This window comes from Amblyomma maculatum, chromosome 5, assembly GCF_055883805.1.
Source record: "Amblyomma maculatum isolate TAMU_Amacu chromosome 5, ASM5588380v1, whole genome shotgun sequence".
In the NCBI taxonomy this organism is placed as follows: domain Eukaryota; kingdom Metazoa; phylum Arthropoda; class Arachnida; order Ixodida; family Ixodidae; genus Amblyomma; species Amblyomma maculatum.
Window position 1 is genome coordinate 109,502,826 of NC_139348.1, and position 16,359 is coordinate 109,519,184.

The 16,359-nt window shown below is 44.5% G+C and overlaps 1 protein-coding gene across 2 annotated transcripts in view; it reads right to left on the reverse strand.

The window, feature by feature from the left end:
* Window positions 1–16,359, reverse strand: part of fliI (FLII actin remodeling protein) — a 52,167-nt gene that overhangs the window by 14,017 nt on the left and 21,791 nt on the right. For both annotated transcript variants that reach the window (XM_084604123.1, XM_084604122.1), the window contains 10 exons: window positions 16,190–16,240; window positions 14,034–14,146; window positions 13,368–13,553; window positions 11,478–11,653; window positions 11,142–11,368; window positions 9,614–9,815; window positions 8,462–8,570; window positions 7,872–7,955; window positions 5,400–5,496; window positions 3,772–4,088 (listed from right to left, as the gene is read on the reverse strand). In XM_084604123.1, the coding sequence (XP_084460249.1) occupies window positions 3,772–4,088; window positions 5,400–5,496; window positions 7,872–7,955; window positions 8,462–8,570; window positions 9,614–9,815; window positions 11,142–11,368; window positions 11,478–11,653; window positions 13,368–13,553; window positions 14,034–14,146; window positions 16,190–16,240 (1,562 nt within the window). The remainder of the gene's footprint in view (window positions 1–3,771; window positions 4,089–5,399; window positions 5,497–7,871; window positions 7,956–8,461; window positions 8,571–9,613; window positions 9,816–11,141; window positions 11,369–11,477; window positions 11,654–13,367; window positions 13,554–14,033; window positions 14,147–16,189; window positions 16,241–16,359) is intronic.

Genomic DNA, 16,359 nt, shown 5'->3' on the forward strand with positions numbered 1-16,359 from the left:
TTTGGAGTTCTGCAGCTACGGAGCAGCCACCGCAATGGCACAGACTGTGGCTGATCAGAGGGACGTGACAAAGGCTTTTGAGACTGAACATCTGCAACAAAATTCTGTTCCGCTGACACACCAGTGAAGCCAGGCACCAAGCCGATCAGTACGGCTTAAGCACATCACGCTGCTAAATAAGCGCTCTCAACAAACCTGGACATACTCGAGGCCAGCGCAAACTGGCGCAAAGTAGTCTGATGAGTCACCCTACTCACATAGCGGCTGAAGGAACTGTTAGTTAACCACTGAGTGCATAAAAGCAAGCCTGAAGACCAAAAAGAGAGCAAAGAGGCGATGGTATATGAGGCTTAACAAAACCGAAAAACTTCCGAGAGCACTGCAGAGACTGTAGTGGAGAAATGCGAAAGCCTGAGCGATGCTGCTGCACAGGGTACATTGCACGCCCCTTGTATAGCTTTTGCTAGCAAGGCCGGGCTCGTGCCAGGCACACGTTCACTGCAGTGCTCCTGCAAGTGTGGGATTGGTGGTATGGCGTCACTCCTGTCACGTGGCGTTTTCATAGCCATTCTCATGCAACTTCACTGTCATGTGACCTTGTCAAGTGATACTCTCATAGTAACATGATATTTCTTGACTGTCACGACCTTGTTACGTGATACTTTTCTAGTCATGTGACAAACTAAATGATCATTAATTAAATTAATTAATGACACAACTGATCATGAGTTATTACCAATGACCAGAACTTCATTATTTAAACACTGCTTTTATATACATACTACACTACAGTACTCTTCGGATCATGAGTAAAATCACCAAATGATGACGTCACAACCGGCGACACATTTTGTGGACACTTCCGGGGCCAACACAGTGTAATAAGTCTTTCGCCTTAATAACTCCGGTGTAGTGAAGAGCTCTGGATTGATTTGACCACATGGCAATCTGTAACACGCACTTTAATGGCCACCTTGTGTGTTTCACCTCCATCACAATGCAGTCACCATGGTCAGGTTCAAATTCGAGTACCCCATTTCAGTAGTCGAGCGCCCTAACCACTGAGCGGGTGAGGGCAGAGGGAAAGACACCGCTGTCAGGTATTCATCCTTTGCGTAAGCCCCGTCTCAAAAGCGACCATTGTGCTATCAGCCCCAAGGTGAAACCTTGTATGGTCACGTAAATACAAAACCATAAATTCTTTTTTGTTCGCTCCATCGTCAACTTTCTTTGGCTGGCCTGCCCCTGTAAGGAAGACGCACCAACTGACAAAAATTCTGGCCTCACTACACCGACAATCACAGTGTCATAACAGTAGTCCCATTGGTAGAATGCCCATGTGCAAAGAGCCTTCGTCCTGCTGTGATAATGATGATGATGATGATGCCAATAACCAACTCTGGTTAAGGAGACAGTGACACAGAGGGACATGTTGTAGCCAACCAGCGTTAAGTGTTACAGCAGCTTTAGTGGTAGCTCCCTATGTAAGAACAAACCGGCAATAGCTGGTATCTTGAAAAGGCAGAACGAGAGTTGCGCGAGATTCATTCTTGCAAATGGCAGACCAGGAGCACGAACAAGCACTGACAATAGAGTGTGGACGAGACAAGCACTCAAGTAAACAATGGATGAGACAACAATACCACAACAAAGAATGAACAATGAATGCCTCGTCAATACCTGTCAGCCCCCCCTTTGTGCTCTCATTCTGCCATCTGCAAGAAGGCCCTGTGAAGACACATGTGCGCCATGTTGCAAGCTGCACCTTTCAATGGTAGCCCAAGCAGTTTTGCTCTGAATACTGCATATTACTCGTGTAAAGGCAGCATTTTTTTTCTGCCGCAGTTCTAACACGGTGAGAACTTGCACAGGAATGGCATTTTTCTGCTAAAAGTTTCGGACAGCTCTTGGAAACATGAACTGAATTAGCGTAACACCGGCAAATTCTTCAAACACATAATGCACTGAAAGCGTGGATGATACAACGTGTGCTCGATCAACGGTGTGGGTTAATAAAAAGGCGTAAAATAGGTTGCTAGACCACAGTATTACTTTACTGGCAAATGTCACGTGATCCTAAGATCCTCCTAAGGTCTGGTGCTTGTGACTGCTTGTCTAGCAGTCTGGAGTGGCACTCCACGCGTGCGCCCCACGGCTGTTGGTATGGGGTGGCCTATTTGGGCGAATGGTAACGGGCATATTTGTAACCACTGACCAGTCATGCCACCACCACTAGCTAGACCCAAGAGCATATGCGGCACCAAACATGCAAACCTGGTTGCAGCAGCCACCGATTAAAATCTGTGGCACAGAAACCATGTTATTAAGGCCTCATATATGACCCATTAGAAATGGTCCAGAAAAGTGCTTCAAAAACCAGCGCTATGTCATCGGGCAGTCCCGTGGTCGCAGTGGTCCTAAAGATACTCACTGCAGTATATAAACTACTATTCCATCTTCATTTATCACCAGCTGGGCTATACCCATTGCAAGGCAAAGGCATCTCCCATATTACTTCAATTAAGACCCCACCCTGTGCTAACTGCATCCACTTGGCCTCTGCGAAGCCTCTGCAAACTTCTTAACCTCATCTGCCCATCTGACTTTCTGCCCCCCACTTGCCCATCTCTTTTTGATTTCGACTAGATGTCATTAACTAGAGTTATTTCTCTGACCTACTCTGCATGCTTCCTATCTCTTAACATTCCACCTACCATTTTCTGTTCCACAGCTCTCTGCATTTTCCTCAATGCATCCCCCCCCCCCTTTCATTTTCGTCTTTCAACAAATATGTAGTTACCTAATCCTCCCCAGCTGCCTCCTTTTCCTTGCTGCTAAAGCTTTCTTAGCCTCGTTCTTCGTCACTGGCGGAACATTTGACTGCTCTTCACTACAGTCAATCTCATTACTGTCGTGACTACTTCAGCTACTGTAACTACCTTGTCTATATTAGAGATGACATTGCTCGCTTTGTTCCTTAGTGGCTGCCCCCCGTTCTTTAGAACCTGCTCAATTTTCCCCATGTTATACTTCCTTATGTCGGCCACTTTACGCTTGTTTATTACCTTTGATATCTCTGCCAGTCCTATCTTGTCCGTTTTTTGGTGTTTCTTAAGCAAATCTTTCGTCTACTTAGATAATTTACCAGTACCCTCTCTAACTATCCTACCACCTACTTCTACCACGCACTCAGTAATATCTCTGAAGGTACTGTTCATGATCATCGCTTCGACACTAAGGTAGTCTTCCCCGGTTAAATCCTCGGTTAATCATCCACCTCAGCCTATCTTAATCCACACTTTAATTCACCATAAACCATCTCTTATTAAACCTTAATTCACTTCTTAATCGATTTCAGGCTTACCTACACAAAGCAAGCAAGCAGCTTAAAATTTTTTCACCATGCCACACCTCAACACCTTCTGCAGGGAAATTTTGTAGCTGCTCTTGAAGCCCTTGTAACCATCTTGGTGGCTGCAGAATCCTGACAAATTGTTCTAAGCATTGAAAAAGGCTACATTTGAAAAATAAAAGCACATTTGATAACACTCTGAATTGCCCTGACATAAGCGTAACGTATGCAGCATATTAAACTGTCTAGAGAGTATGGTATGGCATGCGAGGTTCAACATCCTGCATGCCATACCAGCTGAGCTAGAAGGGATGCCGCATACCCCGATAGGGAGACCAAAAAACATGTTCTTAACAGCTATCGCTATAAAATAAAATTGATGCAGCTGCAGCGACATGTGCACACACAGCAATGCATACCTGATGCGTCCGAAGCACTTGCAGCTTGTCGCCAAAGAGGGCCTCGAACTTCTTTTGCAGGCTGAAGGTGAACGTGAGCCAGCCCATGTTGCCGGCATCACGGCCCTGCCAGAAGTAGACCACGCAGGTGTAGTCGTCCTCCACTGCTTCTTCCTCCTCCTCTTCCATGTCATCGTCCTCGTCGCCATTGTCTCCGCCCCCGCCGGCTGCCGTCTCTGCAGAACCCTTGCCTTCTTCACCTTCACCTTCCGCGGGCCCTTCTGCAGGCACCCAGTAGCGGCAAAGGAAGACGTAGCAGTCAGCACTGTAGAAGTGACCTGCGAACACAGGAATGGAAAAAAACTGCGCTTCAGCAAAAGGAGCAAGTTTGAAAGTAGTGCTTTTCATCTTACATTAAGTATGGGCACTGCGGACACCCCTGAACACTGTACATGCTTTGCCAGAAAGGCACTGCACACGCTGAAAAAGCCCCAATAATAATAATAAAAAAAAACCGTTTTGTACCCAGTGAAAGGAAAAGAGAAAGCAACATAAAGTTGATGAGCATTTTCCATTATGAGCCCCTTCCTAACTGTTTTCCTGATGTCTGGCCAGAAAGCTCCCAAACTGTGGAAAGTTATGGGCTAAGGGGAGAAGGGGATTAAGTTACCATACATACTCATTTATTGAACTGACGTCAGTTCGGGGGGAGATGTTCATCACGCGGTGGGGGAAAAGTTTAACTTTTTTCGCTAGTCGATATTTCAAATGCGTCTGTCATCTTCCGTTCACTGATCCATTCATAATCATACGTGAAAGCATGCGGTGAGCCGCGATTATGATGACGGTTTTCAGCATCGTCCGCTTCAAAACGTGCTGCTGTCACTTGTTCTAATGATTTTGTGGTAGGGGACGGCACATGCCCTAATCACGGCTTGATGAAGCGAACGTAATGATCGTCAGACTTGATGTAACAGGGTGGAGGGACGGTAGGGGTTCATTATGCAAGTGTAAATAGCGTAGGTTAGGAATTTTGAACTGTGGGGCTTAACATCCCGATATAAAACATGGGTAATAACGGATGCCATAAGGGGGGAGGGGGGCTCCAAATCAATTTAGAACACCATAAGCTATGTGACGTCAAACATCATCACCCTGCAAATGTGGTACATGATTCAGTTCTTTGCCCTAAGTCCACAAGTTTTGTGTCAGTAAGAGTTCAGCAGATGCGAGCCTGACATCACCAAGCACATGGATAGGTTACATTAGGCTACGCTAAGTTAGGATAGGTCAGTTTAGAATAGCATGGCTGATGCCAAGCACCATGCTCCAACCACCAAAATCTGGAATCAATGGCACCTGCTCAATGCAATTCGCACCCAAGCATCATAGCTCCCTAACTGAGAGGAGCTGCTATAAGGTTTTAAGTTCACCTATCAGTAGTGTGGAGCGCGCTAAAACACACATCTTTTTTTTTTTTCTTTTTTTCAACACAGAGGAGTAAGATTGACAGTCAAGCAGCCCTGAAGAAGAGACGAACGCAGATGCCAAATGACTAACCCGATTTCAAAAAAAAATGGCGCAGCACTCTCTTTTATTCTTTTCCATTGTCCTTGGGAGGCTAACAAGAATTTAGTTGGAAAGCTCACCAAGTTCTTCTTCGGGAAGCTTCACAAACTTCTTTCCCTCAAGCACAAATGCCTCCATGGCTTCCAGGTCTTCGTTCCATTCCTCCATGAGTTGAGCCTGGCACAGAAGATGACATGGAACGGAAGAGTGGCCCATATCAGTACTTTGTGCACAAACAGCACAACCGCACATACAGAGGAATCTGTAATTGCTCAAAGGGTGATTTCACAAAATCAGATAAGAAAAATACAGGGCATTGGGTTAAAAAAAAATGACTGGGGGGGTTTAGCTTTGGTCTGATTACAAATTATCGTGCACTAGCGTAGTTAGCCCTGGTTTCGCAGCATGGCTTATCTTGACTGTCCACAATTTTGCTAAATTTGGACTGGTTTACCTTGGCTGATGCCAAAGTTGGCAGGAGCAACAGATAGAAAGCCAGCATGGCCTGGGAAAGCCCATTTGACTCCGGGTTCCAAGGGATCCCGGTGTTTCAATTTCCATCTCGAAAGAGCCGCCCACATTGGCACCTCCCGCCAATTCGGCCACGACATGTGGTCTAGCGACAACATACAACTCGTTGACCAGTCGGTGCCAAGACGTGCCATCTGCTACCTGCCAGAGGTACAGTGCCTAGAATATACTGCCTTGCCTGCTGTGCGCCGGAAGTTCCCCATTGGTAAGGTCTGCACTGTTTGCAACGACTGCTGTAAGTTGCCAATTAAGGATGCTGTGTGTGTGTGTGTGTGTGTATGTGCGTGTGTATTGAAGTATCGATCACCACCATTGTAATCAATATTACAATACTTGATACTATAAAGGTTTTTCTCATGTGTTCCTTTATACTTTTTTCTTGGCCTGTTTCAAAAATTTACGATCGCTTGTTACAAAAGGGAACGGCCATATCAGCCTCAGCAGACGACATCGCTTATCAGACGATTTCACTTAGCGGATGATATCGCTGGTGTTGCTGCATGCGTGAGTGTGTTACCTTGTCGGCGCAAGCCATTTCTCTAGTGTGTGCCCTATTTTTGGCACAGTCACAACGGAGAGTGATTGCTCATCCTAAGGCTGCAACACAAGAATGTCCAGGTAAAGCGGTCTCGTAAAGAACGGGCGCACCTTGTATCATGTGCCGAAGTACAAAACGGCCAAGGAGGGAAAAATGTGTTGTTGTTCGTGGCCCCGGATAATCCTGCACGACTTGTGGACTAGGAAAGGCATCACACAACATGCCGAAGGAGGGTCTCGTGATTCAATTGAGGGCCCTTCGGCTGACTTCCCGGCAGATGACACGCACACTCCTAAAGCCACTGCAAAAAACCTTTCGCACACTAACTGTCAGCAGTGCCTCCTGGCTGCAGCCGCTGGCAGTCATTGCTCTTGGTGCCATCTAGATCCCCTCTGACAGCACTCTCTAGGCAGTACAGTCCAGGACAACACAGATGTGCTGCCAATGGATTTTGGATTGCTTTTGGAGTGGATGCATTAGAGTTAGCGCCCTAAAATGTGTTCACTAGTAACAGGACATTGATGACAAACTGAAGTTGGTCTGCACTGATAGATTACTGCACTTTTAAAAACAAACATGCTGCTTTCGATGAAAAATGGCGCTTTCATAAAGTAGGAAAGGCCAAAATATGACATGCAGTATCAATCACTACCAATGGCAAATTTTGCAAGTGAAATGTTGTTTGTTGACCCCCCCCCCTTTCTTTTTATATGCTAACCTTGGAGACTAGGCTACACAGCCATTCACTTTCCTGCAGTGATTATGAAGTTCCTTTAGGTGCAGATGTTGAGTCTGAACCAAGTGGCAGGAAAAGAAAAAGTTTAGGTTTTGTTTTAACTTCACACCATCCCGCGGCTGCAAACGGGCGCGCGCCGGCCAGTCGCGGCGTTTTGAACACTGCTTGCCATGTCACTGTTCTTTTATTTCGGAAGGGCACATGACTGTTCTAACACCTACACGCATATCACATGCGTGGATCTATATACTGATTCCAGTATGCTGAAACATTTGAAACTGTTGGAGACGCAGAGTTCCACCACAATGCGCGCTTCACCGCGAAGCTTCACCGAAGCAGCCTCAAAACAAGACGTGGCTATTATGCAAAGCCCTGCTACTGCTGCATTGCACTGCAAAAATGGTAACAGAGGCTTTTACAATTTTGGAGCACTTTCGATGCTCCCATCTGTGTGTGCCAAGTAAGGCACTTTATGAAATTGGGAAAACTATCATTCTCACTAGGGTTTCATCTTAAAATGCAGACAAACATCATACAGGTGTTCATGAGATAAAATTACTGGGGTGCAAACAGTTCTCGGCAGTTTTCTGATAATTTGAACTTTCAGCTAATTCAACATTTCTCCTAGCCCTTTGAGGCCAAATTTAGTTAATTCGGCCTCAACTGCACTGAGTTATGCAGGCTGTTCTATAATGCACAGCAGAATAACAACAGATTTGCCCAAAGAACGCCTTAAGCCACACTTACTGCTTCTTCCTTCGACATAGCAGGCTGCCGTGGCATGAACAGGGCGGAGAGGTCTGTCTTGGTCTTCTGAGTGGCCATCCATTTCTGCGGAAAAGCAGGGCATTAAATACACAGAATTAGGGCTTCTCAAAAACACAAACTAATAACTTGAGTAGTGCGTCTCTCGTTTTTGTAGTTACAAACCAATGACCGTGCCAACTAAAGTCCGCAACAACTTTTTCTATTGCAAGCGTGCAATGCACAGCCATATGACAAACAGTCGTGCATCATCCACATATACAAGGTCAGTGTCTGGCGTGAAAAACTCAGTGGCAGAAAGTGGGGTGTTGGAGTAATGCCAACGATAACAGCCCAGTGTTACAGAATACTACCAATACAGCTACTGCTTGCAATAAATTGTCACTGTCGTGTTTCCACAGTTTAAGCTACTGCATAACATCACAGCTGAATATAATGGCATGCATTCCTGAATATCAAATGATGCACGCTGAAAATATCAAAGGATGATTACTGTGACGTAGCCGAGCAAAAACCCCTTTGCCAAAGATGGCTGTTATGCCGTGCCCAAGACTCGGATGAGATGCCCCCACCTGAAGGTCGGCTCCCGTCCTTGCTACAGATTCTGCTGTCCGGGTAAAATCCACCGCAATGACGTCGTCCCAACCAACAAACTTGGACTTGAACACCATGGTCTCTGTCCTGAAAGCACCCATAGGGTTTTCATAAATTTTATCAAGACATGAGGGGCAGTAAAAAGAATTGAAATAAAGAAAGACGAAAAAGTGAAAGAATGGATGTACAAGAACTCCAAAAAACCTACTGGGGAACTTGCAATGGACATGCTATGTTCCAACTTGCAGTTCACTTGAACTGCCGCTCCAGCCCTGTCAACATCCAGTACGTTAAAAGGCTGAACTAAGCCCAAGCGCAGTGTAATTTGAACAAGTGATAGGAAGCCATCAAGCTTGAATCGCTGGGGGTCAGCTGAAATAACCAGAAAACATTTCTTAAAAGGAAAGCGTTTCTTCAAATGTGAATATATAGTTGTGAACACTGTAACTGCAGTTATTAACACAGCCTTGAACACCTTTTTAGAAGTTTCGATTTCAAAGAACTGTGGGAGTTTCCGTAGTGCTCACAGCATTCAGGATGTAATTTGCGAAAAGTCCGACACTGAATCATAGCCGAACACACTCAACACAGCACAGATAAACAGAACACACAAAAAACACTTAGTACTAGCACCGACTCCCAGATGGCCTTTTTTATTAAAAGAAAAAAAAAAAAACACTTATCTACGATTTTTCAATATGAAAAATTCATCCAGCGAAGCCATGGAACCACTCTTATGCACATTCTACATAATCTGGTATATGATGAGTAACCTTCTCGTTATCTTTGCATTCTCTTAATTTGCGAGTGTGCATAGAAGAAAAGAAAATCTGCATGGAAAGTAGTACTTCTTCAATAAAGAGAATAGAGAGGTTTAGCTTACCGTGATCCGCGATCTGCCACCTTGACCCTTTACCGCGCGTGGGCGGGGCGCACAAGCTCATTGGTCCCGACGCGGCAGGTCTATGTGCCGACATCCAGTATGTGGCGCCATCTATCGATGTCAAGGGGTATCTGGGCATGTGCAGTGGAATTCGCGGTGGCGGATCACGGTAGCAGATCGCAGATCACGGTAAACTAAAGCTCTCTAATGTCAGCCCAATAAACACCAGTGTCCGCCAGACGCTCACCCTTCCTGGCACCGGTTGACGGTGGCATGGCTGGGTCGATGGATCATGCACAGCAGCTCCTGGCACAGCTTGAGCGCGGCTGCCCGCACCAGCCGCGTCGACCGCTTGCCCAGCCACACGAAGAGGTCGGAGTTGCAGTCCAGGATGTAGACGTTCTTGGTGTCCAGCAGGGATTGCACCAACTTGCCCTCCGGCACCTCCACTGCGGAGACCCCGGGAGAGAGTGACACATTTATTACAGGAATGAACCTTGTTACAGCAAAGCAAGCGGAAGCAATATTGAATTTATTTTTACACAGAAGAATCTTGCCTATGTGAATCTCACAGGATCACAAAAGGGAAAGAAGATATTCGTATCATTGAAAATTTGTACATATAAAAAATAAGAATGAAGAAAATCTGTAAGCTGAAGCACAGGAAATGCATTTGCAAAAAGTGTATTTAATGCTTGCTTTCAACGAAGTTTGCTGTATGGAGACCAATACGACCCCTCCTTATGTAATGCCTTCAGGCTGTTAAGAAAACAATAAAAGAAATGAAATTACTGATGGGATTTATTTATGGTTATGCACCACTTCTCAGTACTTGCAGTGCGTACTGCACCACTGGCGACATGCGAGCCTTGTATTACTGACTATAGTTACTGCGGTAAGTAGTGCATACTGCACAAATAGCAATTTCCGCGTTGCTGCCATTTGCAGAGGCACTGGAGAGGAATGCCCAAAATTCTGCACCCGACCAGGGAGTTCTACAAAGCCCCTACCATCTTAAATTCATGCTAGCTACGACTGCATCACTGACACGAAAAAGGAGACGGCCACCCAACTATTCCACATGTTGGAGATTCGACTGTGCATATGATAAGCGAGCGGCTCGCTGCATTTTCTCATATTCAACCACCCAAGATGAACATATTCCCAGTTAGCGCAAACTAATTCCTTTCTCTGTGGTATCTACAACAGTAACATACTCAACTGCCCAAGCCTCATGTCATGTCAGGTCCATGTGTGTTGCCTACTCTCAGAGGACACAGATGTATTGGCCCTCCCACTCAGACAAAGCATGAAGAAGGGTGGTGGGCGGCGACTGTAGGCTTATTGAACAGTTCACCTACTAATTAAGCAACATCGTCCTCTGCAGTTAAAAAAAAAAGAACCTTTTCCTTCCCTACTTCTCTTTGCCTTATTTTCTTAATTGCTGCAGCATTTGAAGCATACCAACAGTACAAAACGCCAAGGAATAGCACCAGGAACCAGATCGGATATGGCCATCTGTTGCAAGCATTTTTTTCTTGTGCCTCCAGTAGTATCCAACAGATGTTTAGTTTTGTGAACGTCATGCAAGTTCTGGTCAACTTTCCTGCCCTTTTGCACAGACTTTCCTGCAATTTCATGGAGCACACTAGAAATGTCTAAATATGTGCACAATTGCGCCAATGTATGCGCCTTTTATGGCACATTTATGAGGCAGGCTTAGCTTTTCACATTTCTGAGCAAACTTAACACTTTCATGACCTTCGCTGTCTTACCCTGAGGCAATTCGAGGTAGCCCATGCCCAGCCCAACCCTGTACAAACAGGGGTGGGCAGGTGTGAAGTTCTCGGGAACATGTTCGACCGGCTCAAAGTCCTCCAGTTCACTAGGATCGGAACAGCCCAGGGCCTTCCAGAAGTCCTCTTCCTCTTCCGTCTGGGGGTACACGATCACCTCCGAGAAGTTTTTCCGCTCATTCTTGTTGATCTTCTCGGCCAGAAGCCTACAACAAAGAATTGCCCCGAGTTGTCCACCCAAAGCCGAAACTTGCCCCACGGCAGAACTCTGCCCCAACCGCAGCTTCGGAGAGCCTACCAACAAGCGTGGCTCACCTGCCTTTGGAGACCATGGTGTTCTGTGAACATTTGCCGCTCCACACGTAGATCTTGCGGCCGGCATCCAGCACAAACACGTATCGCGGGTCCAGGGAACTGGGGTCTACCGCAACGGACTCGATGTGCAGCAGACGATTTCGGGAATGCAGACGGTACAGATGAATCACGTACTCCTGAAGGAGCAGCAAAAGTATGGGCAACAAAGTGAGTCCGGAATGTAGCACAATCACTAAGCCTCCCCCTCAGGCTGCAGATAAAGATTGATGACTTCACGATCGGTGAACTCTTTCCTTACCACGCCCACTGAGCACTATTAACCTGCAAAACGATGACTTCGCGTGCCAAATTTGAAGCCTTCCACATTGTTCACAGACACTCGGCACCATCTGTGGCATGTTTTAGATAACTGAGTTTTGTTTTCACTGGAGTCCCTTCTAGCCAGAGTAGTAACTTTGGCATTAAGGGGGCACAGGGCTCATATAACATTTTCCTTTATTTTAGGTTAAATGCAATGAAATTGTGCAGTCTTAGTCAGTTTTTGTGATTTCAAATATGTAATTACTTTTCTAATATGTCAACTACTTTTCAAATTACTTCACATTTTCACTCCTCTGTTTACAAAAACAACAGAGAAAAGAATACCACTAACCAGAAAACTATTATTAACGTATGGCCAGATATATAGTGTATATATAGTATAAAAAATGCAACGTAGGAACTACTTTTTTGTTCAAGGCAATATTAGTCATTTTATCGCTTGTTGAAGTTTGATGCAGGAAAAGTAGTTGAAGAGCCATTTAAATTACAGCATGTAAATATGTTAGAAAGCATAGTACTATAGCTGAGTCACTGAAGAGCATGCTGCAATAAAAATTATTCCTTTATCTGGTCTAGATGCAAAGATATCCTCCTTGTAAACTAGCAAACCATCAAAAACATGTGCTTTGAGAAAACGAGATAAAGTGAACAGATATTAGATTTATTCAGCTCGTTTGCACCTTATAAATTGGAATGAATGACTGAGGGAGTGAATAAATTAGTAGGTATGTAGCAGATAAGTTGCAGATTTCCAAAATGTCATTTTCGAAAAGTTTTTTTTTTTTTTTGTTATTTCCAGCCCTTCAAGAGCCCTGTCCCCCTTTAAATCTCATAAACCAAACAAAACCAATATAAAAGACAGCGACAGTAAGTGAAATTCAAAAAAGAGTAGGGTAATGGAATTGTTTTTTTTTAATGTCCGGTTTGGCAAAAATTACGAGGGACTTTAGTGACTAAAGTAGTGAAAGGCAAAAGCCTGAGTTCTGCATTCTGCTACAAAACTGTCACTGAGTAGTCATTAATTAAATAGCCATTAGTTAATTAATTACTTAATGATGGAAGTAATTGGGCATTAATTAGTAAATTATTTGCCAGTCATTACCTGCTCATTGATCACCGATTGTCATATGGCCATATAAGGCTCGCATTCGCGTATACTGTGGTGGTGCTCTGTAATTGGCCGAGACCTCTATGACGTCATCCCGCCTCGGCCAATCAGAGCCGCTGCAAAAGCGGGACACATTGTCCACGACAGTATGAGCCATTAAAGGCTTTCGCCTTAGTAAGGAGACAAATGAGTTGCATAACTACGAAAACAAAAGGTAATTTCACAAGAAGTGAAAGGAAAAGGTAGCCGTGCCACTCTAGGATCTGAACAGTTAGCAACCGACCTCTACCATGCTAACATGCCCCGCAATTCTGTCTGACGGTCTACACAAACATGATACGACACTTGATTGGTGACAATTGCCTCCTGTATACAGTGTTTGGTACGCACGACGACAAAGTGCACCTGTACATATTGTGTCATGAACCGCCCGCAGAAGCGCTTAGCTCGTTTCCACTCACCACGTCTTCGACATTGTAGAAGCCGCTGGATGCCCGGTTTCCCTTCCGGTAGTTGATGTGGCCACCAAAGAGTTGCAAGAATTCGGGGCTCTCATCTGCCTGCTCTTCACGCACCGTGCGGCAGTGAGCACCCAGGAAGTTCCGCAGGTTCACCGCATGGATCGCTGCACAGGCTTTTTTGTCCAACTGCAAAAGGTCAGAGGTCAGACAAAGGTCTGCCAGAAAAAAAAAAAAAGTATGTGGCTTTGTAGGAAAAGAAAAACCACATGCAGGACTCTAAATGCGGCAGAGGTTGACAGTTTGAAACTTGAAGCGGGAGAAGGATTATTTACACTAAGGAGTCAACCTAATGACAATAAAATGTGCACCAATAAAATGTGCACACACAAAGGGAGCACGCAGCTTTTAGACAGGAAACCTATAAGGTCAAAAGTCATCCTGAAAAGAACCAAAAACCCTGCGGCATTGACGAGTGTGATCATGGTGTCAGGTTGGTGGTCTGAACAGACAGCCACGAATAAATGGGACAAACATACTTTTTTTCCTCCTATTACAACTTCACGGGTGAAACATTAAAGTTACCTGTCCTGACATCCCTGTCACTCTGCATTGAAAATCGAACATCCGTAGTTATTTGTACACAAAAAGACAAGAGATGCTACTGACTGTGGTTTCCGAGCCGATCCAGTAGTAGATGAGCCAGTTAAGGTTCAGCGTCTCCTCTACAAACGTCTTGAGCACGATGTAGCAGTCCCCTTCGTAAAATTTGCCCACCAAAGCTGCGCACAACAGGACGTAGTACCATAAGCAAATTTTGAAACAGCAAAACTGCAAAACAGTCAAGACACTGCTACTATAAAAACCCCAACACATCCTAGGCTAAACCTGTTTTTGCGACTGTCTTCTCCTGTCCAGTTATAATAACTGCTTGGTATTTCAATACTGTTATAAATGGGTTTGACTGCACTAGAAAAATCTGGCTCAGCCATATGCAGAGAAGCTGCAATAAAAATTACAGAGGCGTTTAATCAAAGTAATCAAAACAACCCAAGTGCTGAAGCTGGCCACTATTCACACTAGCGAAATACTTAGCCAATACAATACCATTCACTAGAAAGTTGCGCATCAAAAGTTCAAGAAGGTTCATGCTGATAACTGATACACAGTCAAACCAACTACTAGTTAAGACAATATACTAGTTACTAGTTAATACTAGTTAAGGCAACATATCGGGCGTAACTATCAAAACAGCTTTTTTTCATGTTTTCTATGGCAAAAAAAAAAACGGCTTATAACAATGCTGTCATAACGAATTATTGGCTACGATAATTAAATCCGGTCGCCGAGAGCCAACCTTGAAGGAAACAAAAACAGGAAGACACTAAAACCACAGCGACAAAACCCCGCTCACAATGCGAAAGCGCCCGCATGAGGAACTCGCGGAGTCGACCAGCGAACAGATCCAGCACTGTGCAAGTGAAAACCCCCACACGACCACACACACACATAAATGTTGTGCGTGCCAAAAACGATTACATTCTGCACTGGAAGAGAACTGAGACTTTCGTAGTCTCCTTGGACGAAGCAGTCCATTATTAATCCTACCGAGGGTGCGCCACTCGTAAAGCACGCCCCGTGGTGTGCCGACACCAATCAATGCATCCCTATGCAGGACACGCCCGCCATACGTAACTCCGTTAGTCACTGAGGGACACATGCCTTGCGAGCACGGCTTTCTTTTTTCGTTTTTCACCATCACTCTTCTACTCAGCTCAGCAAGCTTGTCAGATTTCCTGTTGAGAATTTCTTCTGGAAAGCGGGCTTCATTTAGAATACCAGATTTCCCCACTGAGGCAATTACCTCTGCTGTTACCTGTGCTGGCAATGACGAGAAACAGAAATCTATGCAAAAGAGGCCTTAAAAACGATACAAAAGGTCCTTTACTCGGAGGTACAGCATTTCCAGCAAAGAAATTGATACATACTGTAAGTTACTTTCCAGTCATTAAATGCTCCGAAAGTTTGTCTTTATCTTTTTGTGTAACCTGGCTGTAACAATTATCGGTTATAATAACTGCTTGGTATTTCAATACTGTTATAAATGGGTTTGACTGCACTAGAAAAATCTGGCTCAGCCATATGCAGAGAAGCTGCAATAAAAATCACAGAGGCGTTTAATCATTACTATGGAATGGTAATGCATTAGCATTAGGCGTTTGCTTTGACTTTAACAGCTTTTTTAATAGCACTTTTTATGTTCTCTTCATATTTTCTTATATGTACTCCCACCAATTTGTCTGCTCATCAAAGGTTACTTGCCCAATTCTGCAAACACTGTACGGAGAAACTTTGCTTTGTCCTTTGCTGAGTCATTTTTAGTCACTATTACCTTTACTAAGTCATTCATAGTCATTTTCATTCTTGCCATGACATTCTTAACCATTATTACTAGTCACTATCAATTTAATTATGTCTTTTCTTTTGGGGGAGAAGGGGGTGGTTTCATCCTTTCCTCCCTTAGAAGAAGAGAGGGAGATTTCCTCCTCTCTACTTTACCACCTGCCAACAGCGGCAGGTGGTTCTTCATTAATAGAAGCACTTCAGGCAAATACAAAGTGTGCCCCAATTTGACAAGAATTTGCAAGCAACTGTTACCAAGATAGAGTACACAAGAAAATGATGATTTATGCCAGTGTAACTTGTTTACTGTTAGCTTAGTGGCAATATACATAGTATGGTGCCTTCACATAAAAAAAACAAGAAAATTTGACTAATGTGGGCAAACAAGTTTACAAAATGCATGACGCACTCAGACTACTTACAATCATCAAGTGGGTTTGGCAGGAAGTTGTCTATCTCCCAAACAAATGTTCCTGAAAAAATAAAAAAGGATGCCATTAGAGGATATCAGATGCGAAATATAAAACAGTAGGGCTCAGTAAGGCCCATTGAAGTAATTAATAACAAGAACAACTTAAAGGGGCAGCGAGGA